General features: G+C 44.0%; 1 protein-coding gene across 10 annotated transcripts in view; it reads right to left on the bottom strand.

Moving 5' to 3' along the window:
- The window catches only part of PPP1R12B (protein phosphatase 1 regulatory subunit 12B), a 1,230,188-nt gene extending 1,213,743 nt beyond the window's left edge, over window positions 1–16,445 (bottom strand). For 7 of the 10 annotated variants that reach the window (XM_069633604.1, XM_069633603.1, XM_069633606.1 and 4 more), the window contains exon 1: window positions 16,034–16,444. In XM_069633604.1, the coding sequence (XP_069489705.1) occupies window positions 16,034–16,297 (264 nt within the window). In that variant the 5' untranslated portion in view covers window positions 16,298–16,444. Of the gene's footprint in view, window positions 1–16,033 lie in introns of all 10 variants that reach the window. The other 3 variants (XM_069633602.1, XM_069633605.1, XM_069633610.1) reach the window with 2 other exon arrangements.
- Window positions 16,446–16,776: the final 331 nt, after the last annotated feature.

The raw sequence follows: 16,776 nt of genomic DNA, 5'->3' as shown, positions 1-16,776 counted from the left end.
GAATGCTGAAGAAAGCATTCTTTAAATCAATAACACTAAAGTATTCTGCTGAAGCAGGAATCATTGTCAAAATTGTGGTAACATCTGGAACTAACAGGAATTGGGGGATCTACTAATTTGTTTAATGCACGCAAATCAATTATGAAAAGGTACGGTCCCTCATTACCCCCTTTCTTATATACCGGAAGAATAGGGCAGTTGCATGTGCTGCCTGTAATCTCTTCAATCACTCCCAATTTCACCAAATCAGATATAATACTTTTCAAACCTTTCTCTCCTTCTGTTAAAATCTTATTCTGCGGGATACATGGTAACGTTATTCCTTCTTTTAAAACTATTTTCACTGGCTCTATCTTCAAACATCCCACATCATTGTCATTCATTGCCCAAATACAAGTTGGCACCTTACTCAATTCCCTTGTCAAAGGTTTCATCGCAAATTCAGATGTTGGCATATTCTGAGGGGAAAAATTCAAGAATACCCCATCTGGTGTACAGTGGATGACTGCGCTTAGTTTTTTTCAATAGATTCAATCCCAGGAGATTTTCCCCACAATTTTCTGTTAAAAAGAATGGACAATGTTCAGTAAAAGGCCCTACTGTCACTGCTACCGATTTGGACTCGGGATTTATTACGGGGGTACCTGTGAACCCTACTGAGATATTTTCCCGCCCTGACAGAGGTATATCTGGAACCAAGTGATGGTCGTTCAAGCACTTCTGTGCCCCCGTATCTACGAGGAATCTATGCTCTTCATTTCAGACTTCATCTCTACATAGGGTCCTTTCGGCTTCACGGGAATAGACACTGGTTCTGACCCCTGCGGTGGGCTATCCTATTGCGGTAACAACACATCATCCGAAGTGTAGTCACTGCTATTGTTGTAATATGCACCCGATTGAGTATCAAAAATGTTCCCACCTCTTCCTCTATTTCCATTTTGCATACCCTGTTGATTTGGACTCTGTGTAAAAGTAGTTTGATTCGGAGCCTGGCCTCGATTCTGTGCACCATTCCCTTGATTATTCTGGTGTTGCTGCATACGATTTCTATTGTGGCCATTTGTTCCTGGGTGCCCTCTATGCTGCCTTCTCTGACCATACCCGCCTCTATTTTGCAGATGTGGACATTGCGCTCTCCAATGTCCTTCCTCCCTGCAATACGCACATTGATTTAATCCCAAAGGCCCGCCAATGCTCAAATTATTCCTGCCCTGCCTTTCCCCTTCCCCTGTTGTGTCCCGATACTTGCTGGTGTAACACCCATACCATCGTCCGCATGGCTTCTATTCTTATTTGCAAAGGGTACTCATTACATATCTCATTTATTTCCCCTACAGAAGTCCTAGGGCTTGACATCCATCTCATTGTTTCCCGCATACACACTCGCAGTCTTTGCCCATCACCTATCTGCCCCGGTGGCGGCAAGGATTTCTGCATATAAGGTCGCGCCGCTTTCTTCCTACCCCCCTCAATATCCTTCCTCCTATACCCCGGTGTAGCAAGTACTTCGGAATATTCCTCATCAAGTTCATTCATAAGTTCAAACAATCTGCTTACATGTTCTTTTATTTCTTCATCTCTCCCTCTACAATGGGCTAATGCATTCAAATCCAATTAACTTTTTCCATTGTGCCGACAAATATTCCCCCATGCATTCCAACAATACCTGTCTTTCATTGTTCCTTCTGAAGTCATACAGTGACGCTAGTGTCTATATACATTTCCGCCTGTTCTTGCCGCTCACACTTTCTCTCCGAGCTGATCGCGCTGCGGGTCACACTCATACATTCACTTTGTTCAAATTCGCTCATGGGGGGGCAGTCGGGACAGAGACACCCTCTTGACCGGGAGGTGCGGAGGGGGCAGTGAGAGTGGGAGATGATGTCTGTTGAGGCTGTGGTAATTGCGAAACACTCAGGGCTGGGGCTAGTTGGCTAGTGGGCAGTGCAGTTACTAATGCAGCCTGTGGCAGTGCTGGGGTTGGGAGGGGCTGAGCAACGGGAGGGGGTTGAGCCACAGCTACTGACGTAGTCTTTTTAGTCTCACTCCTTGGGCCTGGTTTTGTTTGTTATTGTTTTTGTCATCGTTATGTAGAATGATTTTTTATCCTTCTTTACCGCTGGAAATCTCATGATTAGAATAACTAATTTTTAAATTTCCTTTTCTGTATTAATTTTAATTTCAAGTGAGGTTTTAGTCTTCCCATTTTTGTCTGGTATTTTTCTGTCGGGTTTTATTTTTTATTTCTATTCATAAATGTGTTAAGTTTATATTTAAACTGTTCTCACATTATTAAATAAATCACAAGTTTCAGTTAATATTTTTTTATTAATTCATCTGATGAGTGTAGCTCTCTTTGTGGATATATTTTTTCTATATTCAACTCATCACGTCGCCTCGCCTTCCTCAAACTATTACTCCACCACTCCTTCTCAGCTTTCTCCGCTTTTGACTTATGCCTGCACGCATTTTTCTCTCTACTTCTAAATCGGAGCATTGCTTCCCTCCTCCAGTCCCTAAGGATATCAAGTGCCGCAGGACGCGCTTTCTTACTTATCAAAACCTTTTCCAGGTAATCTATCCGGTCCATCTTAAAACTAACATTACTCAGCCATTGAAGATCTTCCTGCTTTCTGGTTTGCTTATGCCAATTTCACAAAACATTATTGCTCCCACACCATACTTCACATGCATATCATAAGCCGGCCTCTCCCCCCCCCCCTCCCCCGGAGGTGCGACCTGGCAAGTTTCCAAAGATTGTCCGCCGCAGTGGACAATACCCCACGCATGTTTTAACCTTACCCTTGGCTAATCAAACTTACTCTGGGCGTTTGATTTTGCAAAATCAACTCTCAACCAATATCAGGATCACTTACGAATCGGTGCACGACTCACCTGATTAATCAATTTGTCTTTTCAAGACACAATTCGTCTGTATACTGACGCAACCAATGACGTGTTTGCGTATCTTGGCTCGGCCTCGTTTCGGGACCCTCGCCTCCTTGTTCGCTGGCCGGGGACGTCGATCAGGGACCAGCTCTGTGCAGATCTGCAGCAAGGAATCTCATCACTTACGCAGGGCGCCCCAAACACATCTTGATCCCGGCTTGATCGCTCCCGTCCTCGCCGTTTTTACCGCCTTCCTTATTTTGCAACGTACACAATGAAACAAGTGGGGGAGGGTCCCTATACGGGCGCCATCTTCAAGGGGCCCCTCGGATGTGGAAACAAGGCAAAATCACCACACACAAACTGATACGCCAGACACGAGGTTGTATTCCCAAAATCTCGGGTTTATTGCAAAACAAATAGTCCCAGTTGGCCAAATGGTCCCACGCCCCGCGACGTGTGTCTAACAAACCTCGGGGGACGCAAGAGAAAGAAAATTGTTAAATATATACAAAATTAGCATCTTACAATCAGTAATGACACATTTGATGCCGCCCCTTATCCATTCCCTTTGAATTGGAGGCGATGATTGACCATGTTGACTAATATGACACCCTAGACCCCATATTTAATAACAGTTTGCAATCTCAAATTTACAGACACTATTCTTTATTTGAGAGAACACAGCGCTTCTGTTTTCATGGGTAAGCTGCGTGTAGGGGACTGGCACATTCCAGGCCTCACTATCTCCTGGTTTCGATTCATGCTCTAGAGGTCAGCTTGCTCTCTGGGCCTCACAGTGTTCATAGAAAAGGGGGGGCGTAAAGAAGAACATAATTCAAACCTTTTAATAGTCGTTTTGTACATTGCTATACTTTTTAGGAGACTCGCTGGCATCCATGTACTGATTAAAATGCCTTGCTACCTGCTTTCAAGGACATGTGAGGTAGGGAACCGGGCATTTCTGTCTGGCTCTCCAGTGTAATGTTTCAACATGTCTTTTAGCCTTGGACCATTGAAGCAAAATAATATCTACAGCAAAGCAATTTTACAGGAGGCAAAGTGGCAACGTTAGAGAGAGCAGAGAAAACAAAATGGCGATTCTGGTCATCTTAAAATGGCCGCACTCTAGTTGAGCTAATAGCTACGCAATAACTAATAATGAGCATATATTCTTAACACTTTAAATGAGGCGGTTGGTCTTCGGCCAACCAATCATCATGCGTTGCCTTGCGCTCAAGGGATGCTTAGTTTTTCTAGACTGACAAGGGAAGCAATGCATTTTTGGTACAAAAATGCTTACAAAATGTACCACTGATAACAGAGCGGACGACATGGGTCATTTAGAAATACAGTGATAATGTGACTTGAAGACCAGATGTTGCATGGGATGGTGAAACAAAGCAGGGAAGAAGACAGGACAGAACAACAGGATGGGATGTGGAGGCAGTGCTGAATTAAGGATAGAGAGGTGACGGGAAAGACTTGTAGGGTTGTCCATGAAGGATAGGGAGAGAGGAAAAAAGAGTGATGCAGTACAGCGTAGAGTGCTAGGAAACAAGTTCTTGCTGTGTAGCAGTCACACAACTGGGATAATCAACCTTGCTTGACAACTACCACGTAAAACACAAAAAAGTGTGGATTCGCCATGAGCAAGCATTTTCTGACTGCATTGCGTAGATACATTTCTTCAGAAAGGAGAACAGCTTAAAAGTTTGTATTTAAAAAGGGGTAGAGTTGGGTAGTAAGGAGAGGAAGAGCATTCCAGAGTAGGGGAAAAGAACAGAAATGAGGGAGTGCAGCGCGATGGGGCAAGGAGGTTAACCGAGGATAATTTTAACGAGCAAGGAGAGTAGGGAGTGAGATGAGCAGATTGATAGGGTGGGGCGAGTCCACGGATAGTTTTGAATATAAGAAGTTTATACTTTGCCCTTTGTTTCATAGATAAGAGCCAATGTGGCAACAGGGCAGAAGAGGTGAATCAAGAAAGGTTGAAAAGCTTGTGGACCACAAAGTTGAGGTGAAAAAGCCTAGTTGGGTTGGCCATAGAGGAGACTGGCAAAGTAGTCAGATCTATAAAGGATAAGGAAGAGATTAGCTGTCCAGCAGTATTGAAAGGAAAGGGAGTTGGAGTCTGGCTGCAATGTCAGATTCTGTGATAAAGAGCGAAAAATTGCATGATGGGTCAAAGATGACAGCAGGGTTACAAGCGGAAGCAGAGTACAGCAGTTGGTAGGTAGAGAAGCGAAGAAGATGGTGAGAGGAAGAGATAGCCTGTTTGGCTGGGAAGGAAGTCGAGAATTTGGTGAAGTGGAGCATGAGCGAGGGAGTCGTTATTCAATATTTGGTGATGGAGAGACAGTTTGATCTTCTCCTTATCCAATGGGCTGTTAAAAGATTTCAGAGTGTTGTCAGCAAAGGGTTGAAAGGATAAGCCATCAGGAGGAGGCCAGAGTGCTTAGAGCTAACTAGAGAGTGAGGAGACGTGGACCAAAGACAGAACCATGGGAAACTCCACAGTAAAGGAAGTGGAGAGGAAAGGACACCTGGAATGGTCTGCTAGCAAGGTATGAAGCAAATCAAGCAAGGGCCTTACCTCGGATGCCACAGAGAGATAATGCAAAGAGGCGTTCAATGGTTAACTGTATCGAAATGCAGCAGAGGGTTGAGAAGAATAAAACTAGATGGAAGGTTTGCATGACGAGCAGAAGAGATGAAGTTGCTGACATTGGAATGGGAGGTCTTGGTTGAGTGCAGAGGGTCGCGGAGGTAGTGAATATCAAGGAATTCAGTGATTATATTGAATACTACTCCTTAGTAGGATTTTGGTAGTGTGGTAGAAGAGAGATTGGGGGAGGGGGAGTGGCATAGCAATTAGGATCTAGACTAGTTTGCTTAAGGAGAGGGATAACAGAAGCTGTATTATAGGATGAGGGAAAAGTGGCTTTGTCAAGAGAGAATTTGAAGAGGGAAGTAAAATGTGCAGCCACGCTGGGAGCTATGTGCTTCATAATGCACAGGGACAGTTGGGGCACAGGAAGGGTTAGCCTTGAGGAGTAAGACAAGAATCCCATTAAGATAGATGGGACAAAGGAAGATATAGTAGATGGAGGAATGTAGGAATGGTGGAGAAAGGGTGAGAAGAAGGAAGTGAATAAAAAGTAGCAAGCATATTGTGAATGGTAGAAAGTTGAGATGCAAAGTAAAGAGCAAGATCATTTGCAGAAAGGGTGGAGAAGATTTTTGGAGGTATCACGGTTGTGAAAATTGAGACAAAATGAAAGAGAAGTCATTTTTGGCAGAGTCAAGAAGAGGCAGCCAGGCACGTCATTCGGGGGTCACAGCTGCAAGCCCTGTGTTCTCCCTTGCTACCCCTGTAAACACAGCTCCTGGAGTTTCCCTACCACACCAGGTCTGGGGGTGCCCAGACGCAAACTTCACCCATCAGGGTTGCAGGCTTGCAGCTCGAGAAGAAGTGCTCAGTAGGGGTTGGAGCTAACCGTAACATGTGGCACATGCCATATTCTGCTCCAACCCAGTCTCCTCTGGCTTCCTCGTGGCTCATGTACCGGAACCAGGAAGCTCTCAACTTCCTGGCTCCTGTTTGTGAGCAGCACAGAGGAGCTGAGGGTGGCCTGGAGTGATCAAAGCTGGAAAAACAGGTAAGAAGGCCTGTGCGTGTCAGATATATGTATTTATGTGCATGGTGGGTGAATAAGATGAAATGTGTGTTTGAATGTTGTGGGTTTGCCTGCGTAGAAAATGCAGTGAGAGTTGATGTAAGAGAAGGTGTAGGAGCGAGTGACTGGTGGGTGAATGAGTATGAATGTGATAATGTGCATTTGAATGTTCAGGGTGGGTGCGTTCCTGTGTAAAGAATGAAGTGCAACTGGACGTGAGAGGTTATGGGTCAGGGAGTAGGAATGTGATTGTGTGTATAAATGGTTTTTTTAGGTGCCAGTGTAAGTGCATGCGAGAGAAGGTATATGCAGTGCTCCAGGTAAGATTGAGGTGGGAGTATTTTACTCCCTATTTTTAAACTTTGAAAGTAAATTTGATTTTAAGAGTGTAAAAATTGCTTTTCTCCTTTGCAAGAGTAAAATGTATGACATCCAGCCGACACGTGCAAAAACCGTATGGCAATTACTATGCAGCAGTTTTCTACAATGTGACATAATACACCTTTCATTATTTCTCCAAGGTTGGGCATTTGATCTCTCCTGTATATATTTAAATGTTGAAAACACAAAAACCTGGCCAATTACATAGTAAAGCGAGCATGATTTGTATTGTGTGTGTTGAGGTTCGATAGACTGCAAGTCCTCGTTTACTGGAGCTATTGCTACCTAATGGTATGCCAATGTTATGGTACAACAGTGCAGCAAGGACTCCATGCTAAATTCTATATCTAATCTCATGGTCAAATGGTTATTTATATGGCGCTTTTGGCAAAGCGCTGTACATAGAACAGATTGGTCACAATTATTATCAAACCGAAGTCGGTACTCCTTTATCGAACATTGGGATGACAGGCTGAGTTGGCCTTGCCGGGATTCGAATCTGCAACCTACGGATCACGCACAGATGGCAGCAACAAGCGCTCAACCGGCTGAGCTATCTTATTGGCTAACATCCTTCAGAAGTTGGTTAACTGAGCATCGACTGAGATATAATAATCATAGTGCCTAGATGTTGGACGAACCATGGATGAAACGCTACATAAAGTTAAATAACTATCTGGAATATCATTGGGAAAGGTTTTGCAGAGTTTCTATTTCAATTAAAATTACAAATGTAACTTTCACTTGTTCATATGTTAACAGCACGTGGAGAGTCAGGTTTTGGAAGTTTTAATTGTAGTCTTGAAGATTTGAGAGGCTAGAACACCGTTGATTGGCGTAATGACAATCACTCACTCACCCTTGAGCAAAGACTCTGCCGACACTGACCATTCATATTAATGTACTCCACTGACTGCAAGGTTGAATGGATGTAAACTAGACAGTGCATAGTCATCATTTTACACACTGTTTTTATAATTAGAGTGTAAATAAAATGTTAAGTGTAAAAATGATCGCCTCAGCTTGATTATGCACACAGCAAAGGAACTCTGTAAAATACCATTGTGGAATACTGGTTTGCTTCCCCTGGGGAATGTGTTACAAATTATTAATTCTCCATTGCAACTAGTGTTGCAGCTTAGTTTTCCATCTTATTAATTTTACAATCCTAAAATGCTACAAAAATAAATATGCACAGTGGTTCCATTTGTTCCATTTGTTCCATGAGCAGCAACAAAGCAGAATCTGAATGGAAATAAACCATTCCTTTATCACAGTGAGTTTCTTTTTTTAAAGGCTTCGGAGAAATACTTTGTTTCAGAGGAGTTTATCCATGGCTGGCAATTACATCCATGAGGGTAAAAATTAAAAGAAGCCTTCTGCTTTCTGTCACGTAACCTGACCTTTGCACTGCCCTAAACTTGTATGTAAATGTACACAGGAAAATAATAAAGCTGTATTATTTACAAGATTTTCATGCGTAAAAAGGCCTAGTACACACCTTATCTAGAGGTCTGTTATGGGCGAGTGACAGTGGGTGTGAATGTTCCAGGTGGTTGCATGCCCTATGTGATGAATGCATAGCAAATTAATGCAAGAGTGGGGGGGGAAATCATTACCTGGCTAGACCGGCATTGTGGTACAGCCAGTCTAACAATTGCTTACTGTGGTATGACAATGATTACTCTGATTACTTTGATAAAGCAAGTATGATGCGCTTGCTAGGCTGACGTTTTAGTGGTCTAGATTGGCTTACATTTGGACCAGTTTAGACATGTTTTCTTATTTTGACAAGTCACTTAATGGCCAAACCAACAGTATTGTCTTACGTAGGTGCACTGGCATATAATTGGCAGAGCCAACTTTGTGAATAGTTAAATCTCAAAAGGGAACATGAGTATGTTCTTATATGGGAATACTAGCATATGTTGGTGGAGCAAGCATGAAAGTGTATGGACACAGCCAGCATGAACATTTTTTAATACCGACACATATTGAAGGGCCCGGCCTTACAATTCATTGGAAAATGCGCTTTGCTCTTTTGGTGACTTGCATCTATTGTACTTTTTTTTCCCCCCATGGGTTACCCTACAAAACAGATTACAAGCCGTCTGGCCTTCTACCCAAATGTTCACAGAAAGTGTGCTGTGTAATGCACCATTTTAACCCATTATTCAAAAATGCTTTCATGGGAGAAGAAGAATCCCCTTAACACCCGCCCCATCCAGTTTTCGTGAGTGTGTGCCCCCTCGCTATGCAATAACGCAGATCACATTTGTGGAAAATATTTACACCCTCCAATAAACAATTATGGTGGCTGGTATATTTTGGGACCAAGCACTGCCCCCTTTTTTCTATGCTAGGTGAAACATTTAAGCTTGGATAAAAAAACATTTACTTCTTTCTCTTGGAGTAGTGCGTGCCCCTGCAGTGGCATCGTGCGGCGCACACGGTGGTCTGGGTCAGACCAGGGTGTGGCGTGCCCAATGCTTTGTTAAAGGAGGTAGGGGACACTGTGTGGCTTGCAGGGGGCCCCCAAATTTTGTGCTATACCACCGATTGGGCTCTGCTCACCTTGAACACATTCAATTGTGATGTGAATGGTTGAGAAGGGCAGCAAACTTAACCAGCACCCTGCTCTGGGGCAACACTAAGAAAATAAGCATTGGACACAGAGCCTCAGAAGTGAGAGCAATGGAGTGACCCACCCACCCATCCCCACTCAAACTCCATCTCGGAAAGGGCTTTATTAGGACACTTTTTCTGAAGTCCAACAAAGGGCTTAGTAAAACCATTCAACTGAGGCAGTACAAGACTCCACTCTTATTATAAGGCTGTACCACCCGAGTTCATGGTAGCGTAGACAGAGCAGCCAGGCTTATCTTAGAAGGGAGAGAGGGCTGTAGAACCAGTAAAAATGAAATTGTAATACAAATGGTCCAAAGAAATACTATGTATTGGAAAAATAAACGGTTTATTTAAATACAAGTTGGCCCAGATAAATCTAGGGAGAAATAAGTACTATCACATTATACGTAATCGCGACACTATGCATGAAGGTTCACAGACCAAAGCATAAACCTTATTTGGAACAACAGTAGTTCTAGGGAAGTCAAACCTTTTCACACCCATTCAGTATAGGTCACACCTATCCTCGGGGAGTAAAACCAATGGTACTTCCAGATTACATTCAGTAATTCAAGGGTAATAGACCCTACCAGTAGTACCGTGATGCTCAGCAATAAATCACACAGTCAGTCAACTGGACAGTATACCTTGTGAATAGTGGAACACTTATTCTAGGTGCAGTAATAAACCTATAACTACTTTTTTTATTATAACACAGTTATACCAGGTGAGTAAAACCCAAGGATGCAATATTTAATTACAGGAGCTTTTGAGATCAGTGAAACAGAGATAAGCGGTAACTTATTTTTGGATCGCACGCAACTAATTCAAGGTGCGTAAAACTAATATACTTTTTCAAGGGACGTAAAACCCATATACTTTTTCAAGGCGCTATCAGCAACTTGGGACAGGTATAAACCAAAGACTCTTTTGATGTGTCTGTCTAAAACAGGCTAGGGAAAGCAAACCCCAATGTTACACTTTTAAATGACAAAGTTATTCTAGGTAGGTAAAAGCGAATGCAGACTTGTGGACAGGGTAACAGCAAGTCAGGGGAAGCAAGACCCAACTGGGGGGGAACACTCGTACATATATCCTAACAGGGATAGGGAAGTGAAACAAACATTACTTTTGGCAAGATCCACAACCAAATCACAGGCGATATACCCTTAATCTACTTTCTGTTGAACTGGCAAAAAGTTTCTATGGAAAGAAAGATGTTATATATACTTTTTCAGAATAGTGCAACACACATTCAAGGTAAGTAAGAACTTTTTTAACTGTTCACTCTTAGTTAAAGTTTCCAACCAACTATTTTACAAGTAAGTAACTGTTAAACACGTATTCTCATTTCTAGGCAAAAGGCCCAATCCTTTAAAAGGTGTTCCTTATTCTTGGAGCAGGAGTGTTCTCAGTGGCAGAATGGGGGTGGGGGGTCAGTAGGGTCTAGTGTCCAACAGGCAGTGTCAGGATAGGTTCTTAAGTAGCGAAAGACAGAGTTCCTTAGGAAGACTAATCAAACAGGTGAGTATTTTACTTTAGAGTTAGAAGAGGGTCCAGGGGCTTCACAGAAGACACCATAGGAGGATTCCAACAGTGGGCAGGGTGAACTGGACGAGAGGCTTCCCAATCGCAGAAAACACCCCATAAACCGAATCACAATAGACTTAAGCCAAGTAAATACCCAAGCCAGCACAGTAACTCAGCACAGAAGACGATTTTGCAGCAGGGGAACTTCAGCATCTGCAGTCAATTAGTGGATTCCTTGCTGTGGTGAGTGAGAACAGGGTCTTGGAAGGGACTTTGCAGCAGGGATCAACATAGCACTGTGAATTTGGTGCCTTTTACAGAATAAGACAGAATATCGCTGGTCGGAATCTCGTTATTACAAAGGTCCAGCACTCTGATGAGTGGACTTTTCTGACTGGATTTGTGTCTCTGGAGATCCAGCATAATGCCCACGAAGTTTCTGCGATATTCAGAATTTGTAAAACTGTGCACCGCACAATAGCTCGAGGTGCAAGGGTATTGGGGTATTGCAGCCCTGCAAGATTTTAGCACGGTGTGGGATGGCTCAAAATGCAGGTCTTGAGTGTAGTGGGTCTCACCAGGCTCTGGGTCGTCGTTTTTGGAGTCCCTAAGTCGATTGGAGGGAAAAGCTACAGGAAGCTCAGGTTACAGAGCAGGCTCCCTGGTCGCTGGAAATCGTCTCAGCCGCTTTTCCTTCATCATCCTCTTCGGTTTTGGTTCCAGTGGTCTACTTATCTTCAGCTTCCAGGAGCAGAGTATTTAACAGGAACGACAGCACAACTTCTGCATTCTCTCCCTGCATTTTACAAGAAGGGGTGGTCTGGTTGTTCAATTAGGACATACAGCCCCCCACTGGGATTTGTGGGGCCTCCTGCAAACAGCAAATAGGGATGCTGCAATCCATTAAGAAGACAGCACACCACCCAGTGCTAGTCTAAGATAGCCCTGATGAAAGTCGTTGAATGATACCTTACCACTAAAACCGGTAGGCTTTTTTGCGCCCTGGCAATACAAGTGACAAATCAGGAACTTGATGACAGGCTACATATTGACCTTCAATAAACAAAGGAAGAGGTCCACGATATGCTCGACACTGTAAATGGTGCTAAAAACTGCAAAACTCTTTGTCAAGTGTACAGGAGAATTTACCGAGCAACCTTGATTCGTTCATTTTTTTTACTGTGTTTCCAGAAATACAAATAAGAGTTCTCTGGCAAATGTATTTTCTGGCCAAGAACTATTTTAAACTCTGCATTCCATAGAAATCAAATAAAATTGGCAAATATTTGACTTGGGAAGCAATCTAAACACATAGGAAAAGGGCAAGAGAAACAAACCAAAAAAAACTGGAAAATGTATAAGTGACTGCAAATCAATTCACCTTGAATCAACCCTTATCAAACGTAGCACTCAAAAGTGCCTGCCAATGTTTTTTCAAAGCAGTCTTCTAAGAGTTAATGGCTTGAGCTGTAAACCAGCTACTGGTGTAAAAAAAAAAGTTTAACGAGGTCTGCTTTCAGCCACTCGATTTATAAGCACTATGCGTGCCCTTCAGTGAAGTCGTATTAAAGACAAGCAATGGCAAAGCCAACAGTTTTGTCTTGTGTATAAGTATTAGGCATTTGCCAGTCACCACTATTAGATACTGAGGTACTCGCACCACCGTGCACCTGCTACCATCAACGGTTAATACCACAACAGAAGTGACCGACAAGTGCCTTTCCCATACCTACAGAAAAGCCCAAACTACTGGTATTGCCAATGCTCGTTTTAGCTGGTTTCTGAAACCTAGTGCATTAGACGTTCGTAATAGTTTTGCACTCCGACAGCAGGGTCAGTGCTGACAAAACTGAAACCATCGTCGCCCCCCACGATTGCCTTATGGAGCTTTTCTACAGTTGAAAGTCTGTGGGTTTATCTGTCTCCAGGTTGCCATGTGTTATTGCACCTCATTTGATAAATCAACCCGTTTATAGAGAAACCGTTGGGGAGAACACTATCCAGACGGTCAGTTCAAATGATGATCAAGATCTTAACATCGAGATAGATCTTGAATTGCTGTACATATGGAATCTCAGTCTTTACTGTGGATATTAACAAGTGCTTTATTGCGTGTCACCAACGCAGTTGAACAGAAACAACAGCCAATTACTTCCCATAGGTCAAGACCACAGAAGAGAACAACGTAAGCAGTCACTTATCAATCTAAGATTTATAGCTAATCAAGTCAGCCCAGAAGGGTAAAATAATGTCGTGCAAATTAAACATACCCATCAAGACCTACACACATGAAGCAATTAAGCGATCAGGATTTAAGATCCAAACGTACCTTTTACGTAATAGGTCATATTGTTAGTATATTTTTAAAATAAGTACCAGATCAACACCAAAAAAAAAAAGCGCGTTTCAAAAGAGGAAACATAAATTAGTCAACAGGAAAAGGACTGAAATTGACAAGAATGTCCAGATAAAGGATTTCAAAACACACAGTTCGAGCGAGAGTAGCATTGCTCATCGTTGCCTTTAGTTCCCTTAACTGGGCGGAATATTAACCCTTAGGCTGGTGCGCAGTCATGGTTGAATCATCCGTTTTTGCAGAAGCATGGAAATGGTCAAATGACATGCTAACTACTAAAAGGCACAGCCAACAAAACGACACCTTTACTAAATCTGAACGATTAACGGCATATTTGTCTTGTTACTGTATCAGCGACTGTCCAGACCAAGTTTTTCACTTCATTTTTCCTTCAAATGGCATCACGTGGGTCTCATTGGGATGTTGTGAAATAGCCTGGCCAGTTCACATACGGGCAAGGGTGATGGGTGCGGGACACTTATTGACTGCCGGGAGTAGGGAGGTACTGAAGCATGCCCATAATCACAACATTATGGGCACCCTTCTTCAGTGTACAGGAGTAATTGCTGCTTTGCATTAGTACATTCTATACCAGATAAGTAATATCTTCAGCTGAAGCAACAACGATGACCGCGAGTGCAGAGGTTGCATTTGGCCGGACTAAATCGTCTTTGGCACACACCAGCAGAATATTCACAAGTACTCGTATATCCAAGCATCCTGTCCACGTGGTAAATGTACAGTCAAAATCATATCTACAGGTGGCAGAATACATGCCCAAGCAGAATGCACCCTCAGTCTTCACATTATGGAGGCTGTCACCATAGTTTCAATGTTTATTTAAAAGCAGTTTATGTTGCCCGACTGTTCTCCGTCCTTAATACTCAAGTATAGCAGAGCGTCCCTGTCCTGTAATCTGTGACCCACTCTAATGCCCCCTCTTAAAGTGCGTAAATTATTTCTGCAGCAGAACCTAGGCTCTCTTCTACTTCAGCAGATTGCCCAATATTCTCGTAAGTACTCTCAGCAAAGGTCATCAGACTGCCCATTTTTATAAGAACCCCCACGTATACTTCAACGCACTCCCGTCCGTGATAATTAGAAGAGAACAGCGGGCAGTCTCAATATCTGCATTACTCAAGTATTAATACATATCCTGTCATACTTCAGCTGACTGTGCTCATTTTTTATGTTTACTACCATTCGCTTAACAAGAAATCCGCTGTGACAATATTGTGCAGGTTGAACGCAGGAAATCTCGGGAACATAGCTCAGGGGCAACGTGCTCGCCTTTGAAGCAAGATAAGGGAGCAACGCAGGTTCGATCGCCGGGTCCGCGTTCAGAAACCTCCGGGTATTAAGCACGTTATAAATAACCAATCATAAATGGTCTCCTTTCAGATAAACCGGAGTATAAAACACTGAATGCATTCCGAACGAGTGGTGCTTTACAGCTATGCAACACAGGCCCAAAGTATTTGTTTTCTATACCTAAGTAGAAGCCGGGTTATTACATCATGGTAAAAAGCACATTAAGAAGACACTGTCCAAGTACTGGGTCTTCACAAATAAACAAAATCGAGAAAAATACATTACAACCCAGATGCATGTTTTTCATGTGCCAGGTCATCAAACAACAGAAATCAACTCCGCCAATAATTAGCTTAGCAGTCCATTTCTAAACTGTTAAATCAAAGCAACGCAGACTGATTTAAGATTCGACTTTCACAAGAAAGGAAAGCTTTCAGTGAGGTTTTGGTGGCAACCTGCACATTTGGCAGGTTGAGCTTCTGACATGTCCTCCTGCAACCAGATGCGGTGTAGCCACGTAGTGTCATGTTTGCCAGCATGTTCGCTAGCCCACCGACTATAAATGCCCATGCCCTTAAGTAAACAGCGACTACACACTCAACCAGAGACATTGGAGTAACTTGGCACAGCCTCAGTATCCAACATCCCCCCACCCCCAACTGACAGATCAAAACTGTCAGCAAGGCAATGTTTTCCCTCTCCTTCTCCCTTGATGCTAACCAACTCTACCACAGTTCTTGGTTGTGTTCATCTAGTGCAGCATGGTAACACACCACTGTGTACTTTTACACATGAATGTGCAGTGAGGGAAGAGGTGGGAAATCTCTATCACTTGGTGCAGGGGGGCACAATCTCCTCCCCCACCTGTTGTAGGGAGAACCCTTGCTTGCCTCAACTTGTGTTTGGGAGCACACCTGTTTTTTAATTGAAAGCATGCAGCACCCCTGCTTCTGGAAGTAGGGGGAGGGGAGTTACCAGCACCAAGATGTAGACATCACCCCTCCAGCACCGAATCCGCCACCCCCCAACAGATAGATGCGGGAGTAAGCAAGGCTTCAGATAGACCCCCGTTTCTCTATGTTACATGCAACACCTAAGCTCCTATCTGGCTCAACTGATAGCATGCATCACCCCCTCACACTAGTGACACGGAGCACCCCTTCACTCACTAGAGGCAGGAGAGAAGCCTCTTCCCCCGGTTGGTCTGTCACCTCACCCTGTGCAGGGAGGCATCATATCATCAAGCCTCGCTCACCTGGTGCAAGGAGCTTAGTCCGTCCACATTGGCAGTGTTGACATCTGCCCCCCGTGCCAGCAGCCGCTTCACCTCCTCGGTGTCACCACTGGAGCAGGCAGCCAGGAATACAGCACAGTCCTCGAAGCGCACCCGGGGCCGCCGCTCCCCACTGTCCTCCGGGGCCCCGGATGCAGCTTCTGAGCCCCGCCAACGTCTCAGCTGTTCAGCTCGGCGCGCCCTTGCAGACTCGGCCCGTCGCACCCCCAGCTCCGGCTCGGACATCCTGGGAGCCACGACCCGCCGAGCGCCCGCCCGAGACTCAGAGCTCCGCGGCCGCCATCTTACTACTCCCGGGGCATCTCGGGAAGCTGTCCAACGCCATCTTACTGCTCCCGGGGTATCCCAGGAAGCCCATGGCCGCCATCTTACTATTCCGAATCTATCTCAGGAAGTTGGCTTGTCAAAAACCAGAGGTATCCCCTGAGTCTGGAAGTCGCCTGCCGACCCGCCATCTTACTATTCCCGGGCGGTTCCGTGTTAGAATTTACGCTTACCAGTTGCTTTATTAAGGGACACTCATAATTCATGAAACTTGGTCTGATCTTTTTTAGATTTTTTTTCTCTGCCATTTCTAAGGCGTGAACTCATAGAATATGTTACTGCATCATTCATCAAACGGGAAGGTTTCCAGATGACTGCATGTCCTCGGCTACCAACCCACAGTACGGGGCTGCCATTCCTCCATCTGTGATTTCTGGGAG

The sequence above is a fragment of the Ambystoma mexicanum genome, chromosome 13, assembly GCF_040938575.1.
Source record: "Ambystoma mexicanum isolate Mex_15411 chromosome 13, UKY_AmexF1_1, whole genome shotgun sequence".
Classification (NCBI taxonomy): domain Eukaryota; kingdom Metazoa; phylum Chordata; class Amphibia; order Caudata; family Ambystomatidae; genus Ambystoma; species Ambystoma mexicanum.
The sequence above is the reverse complement of the archived record's forward strand: the minus strand, read 5'-3'. Positions and strand labels throughout refer to the sequence as shown.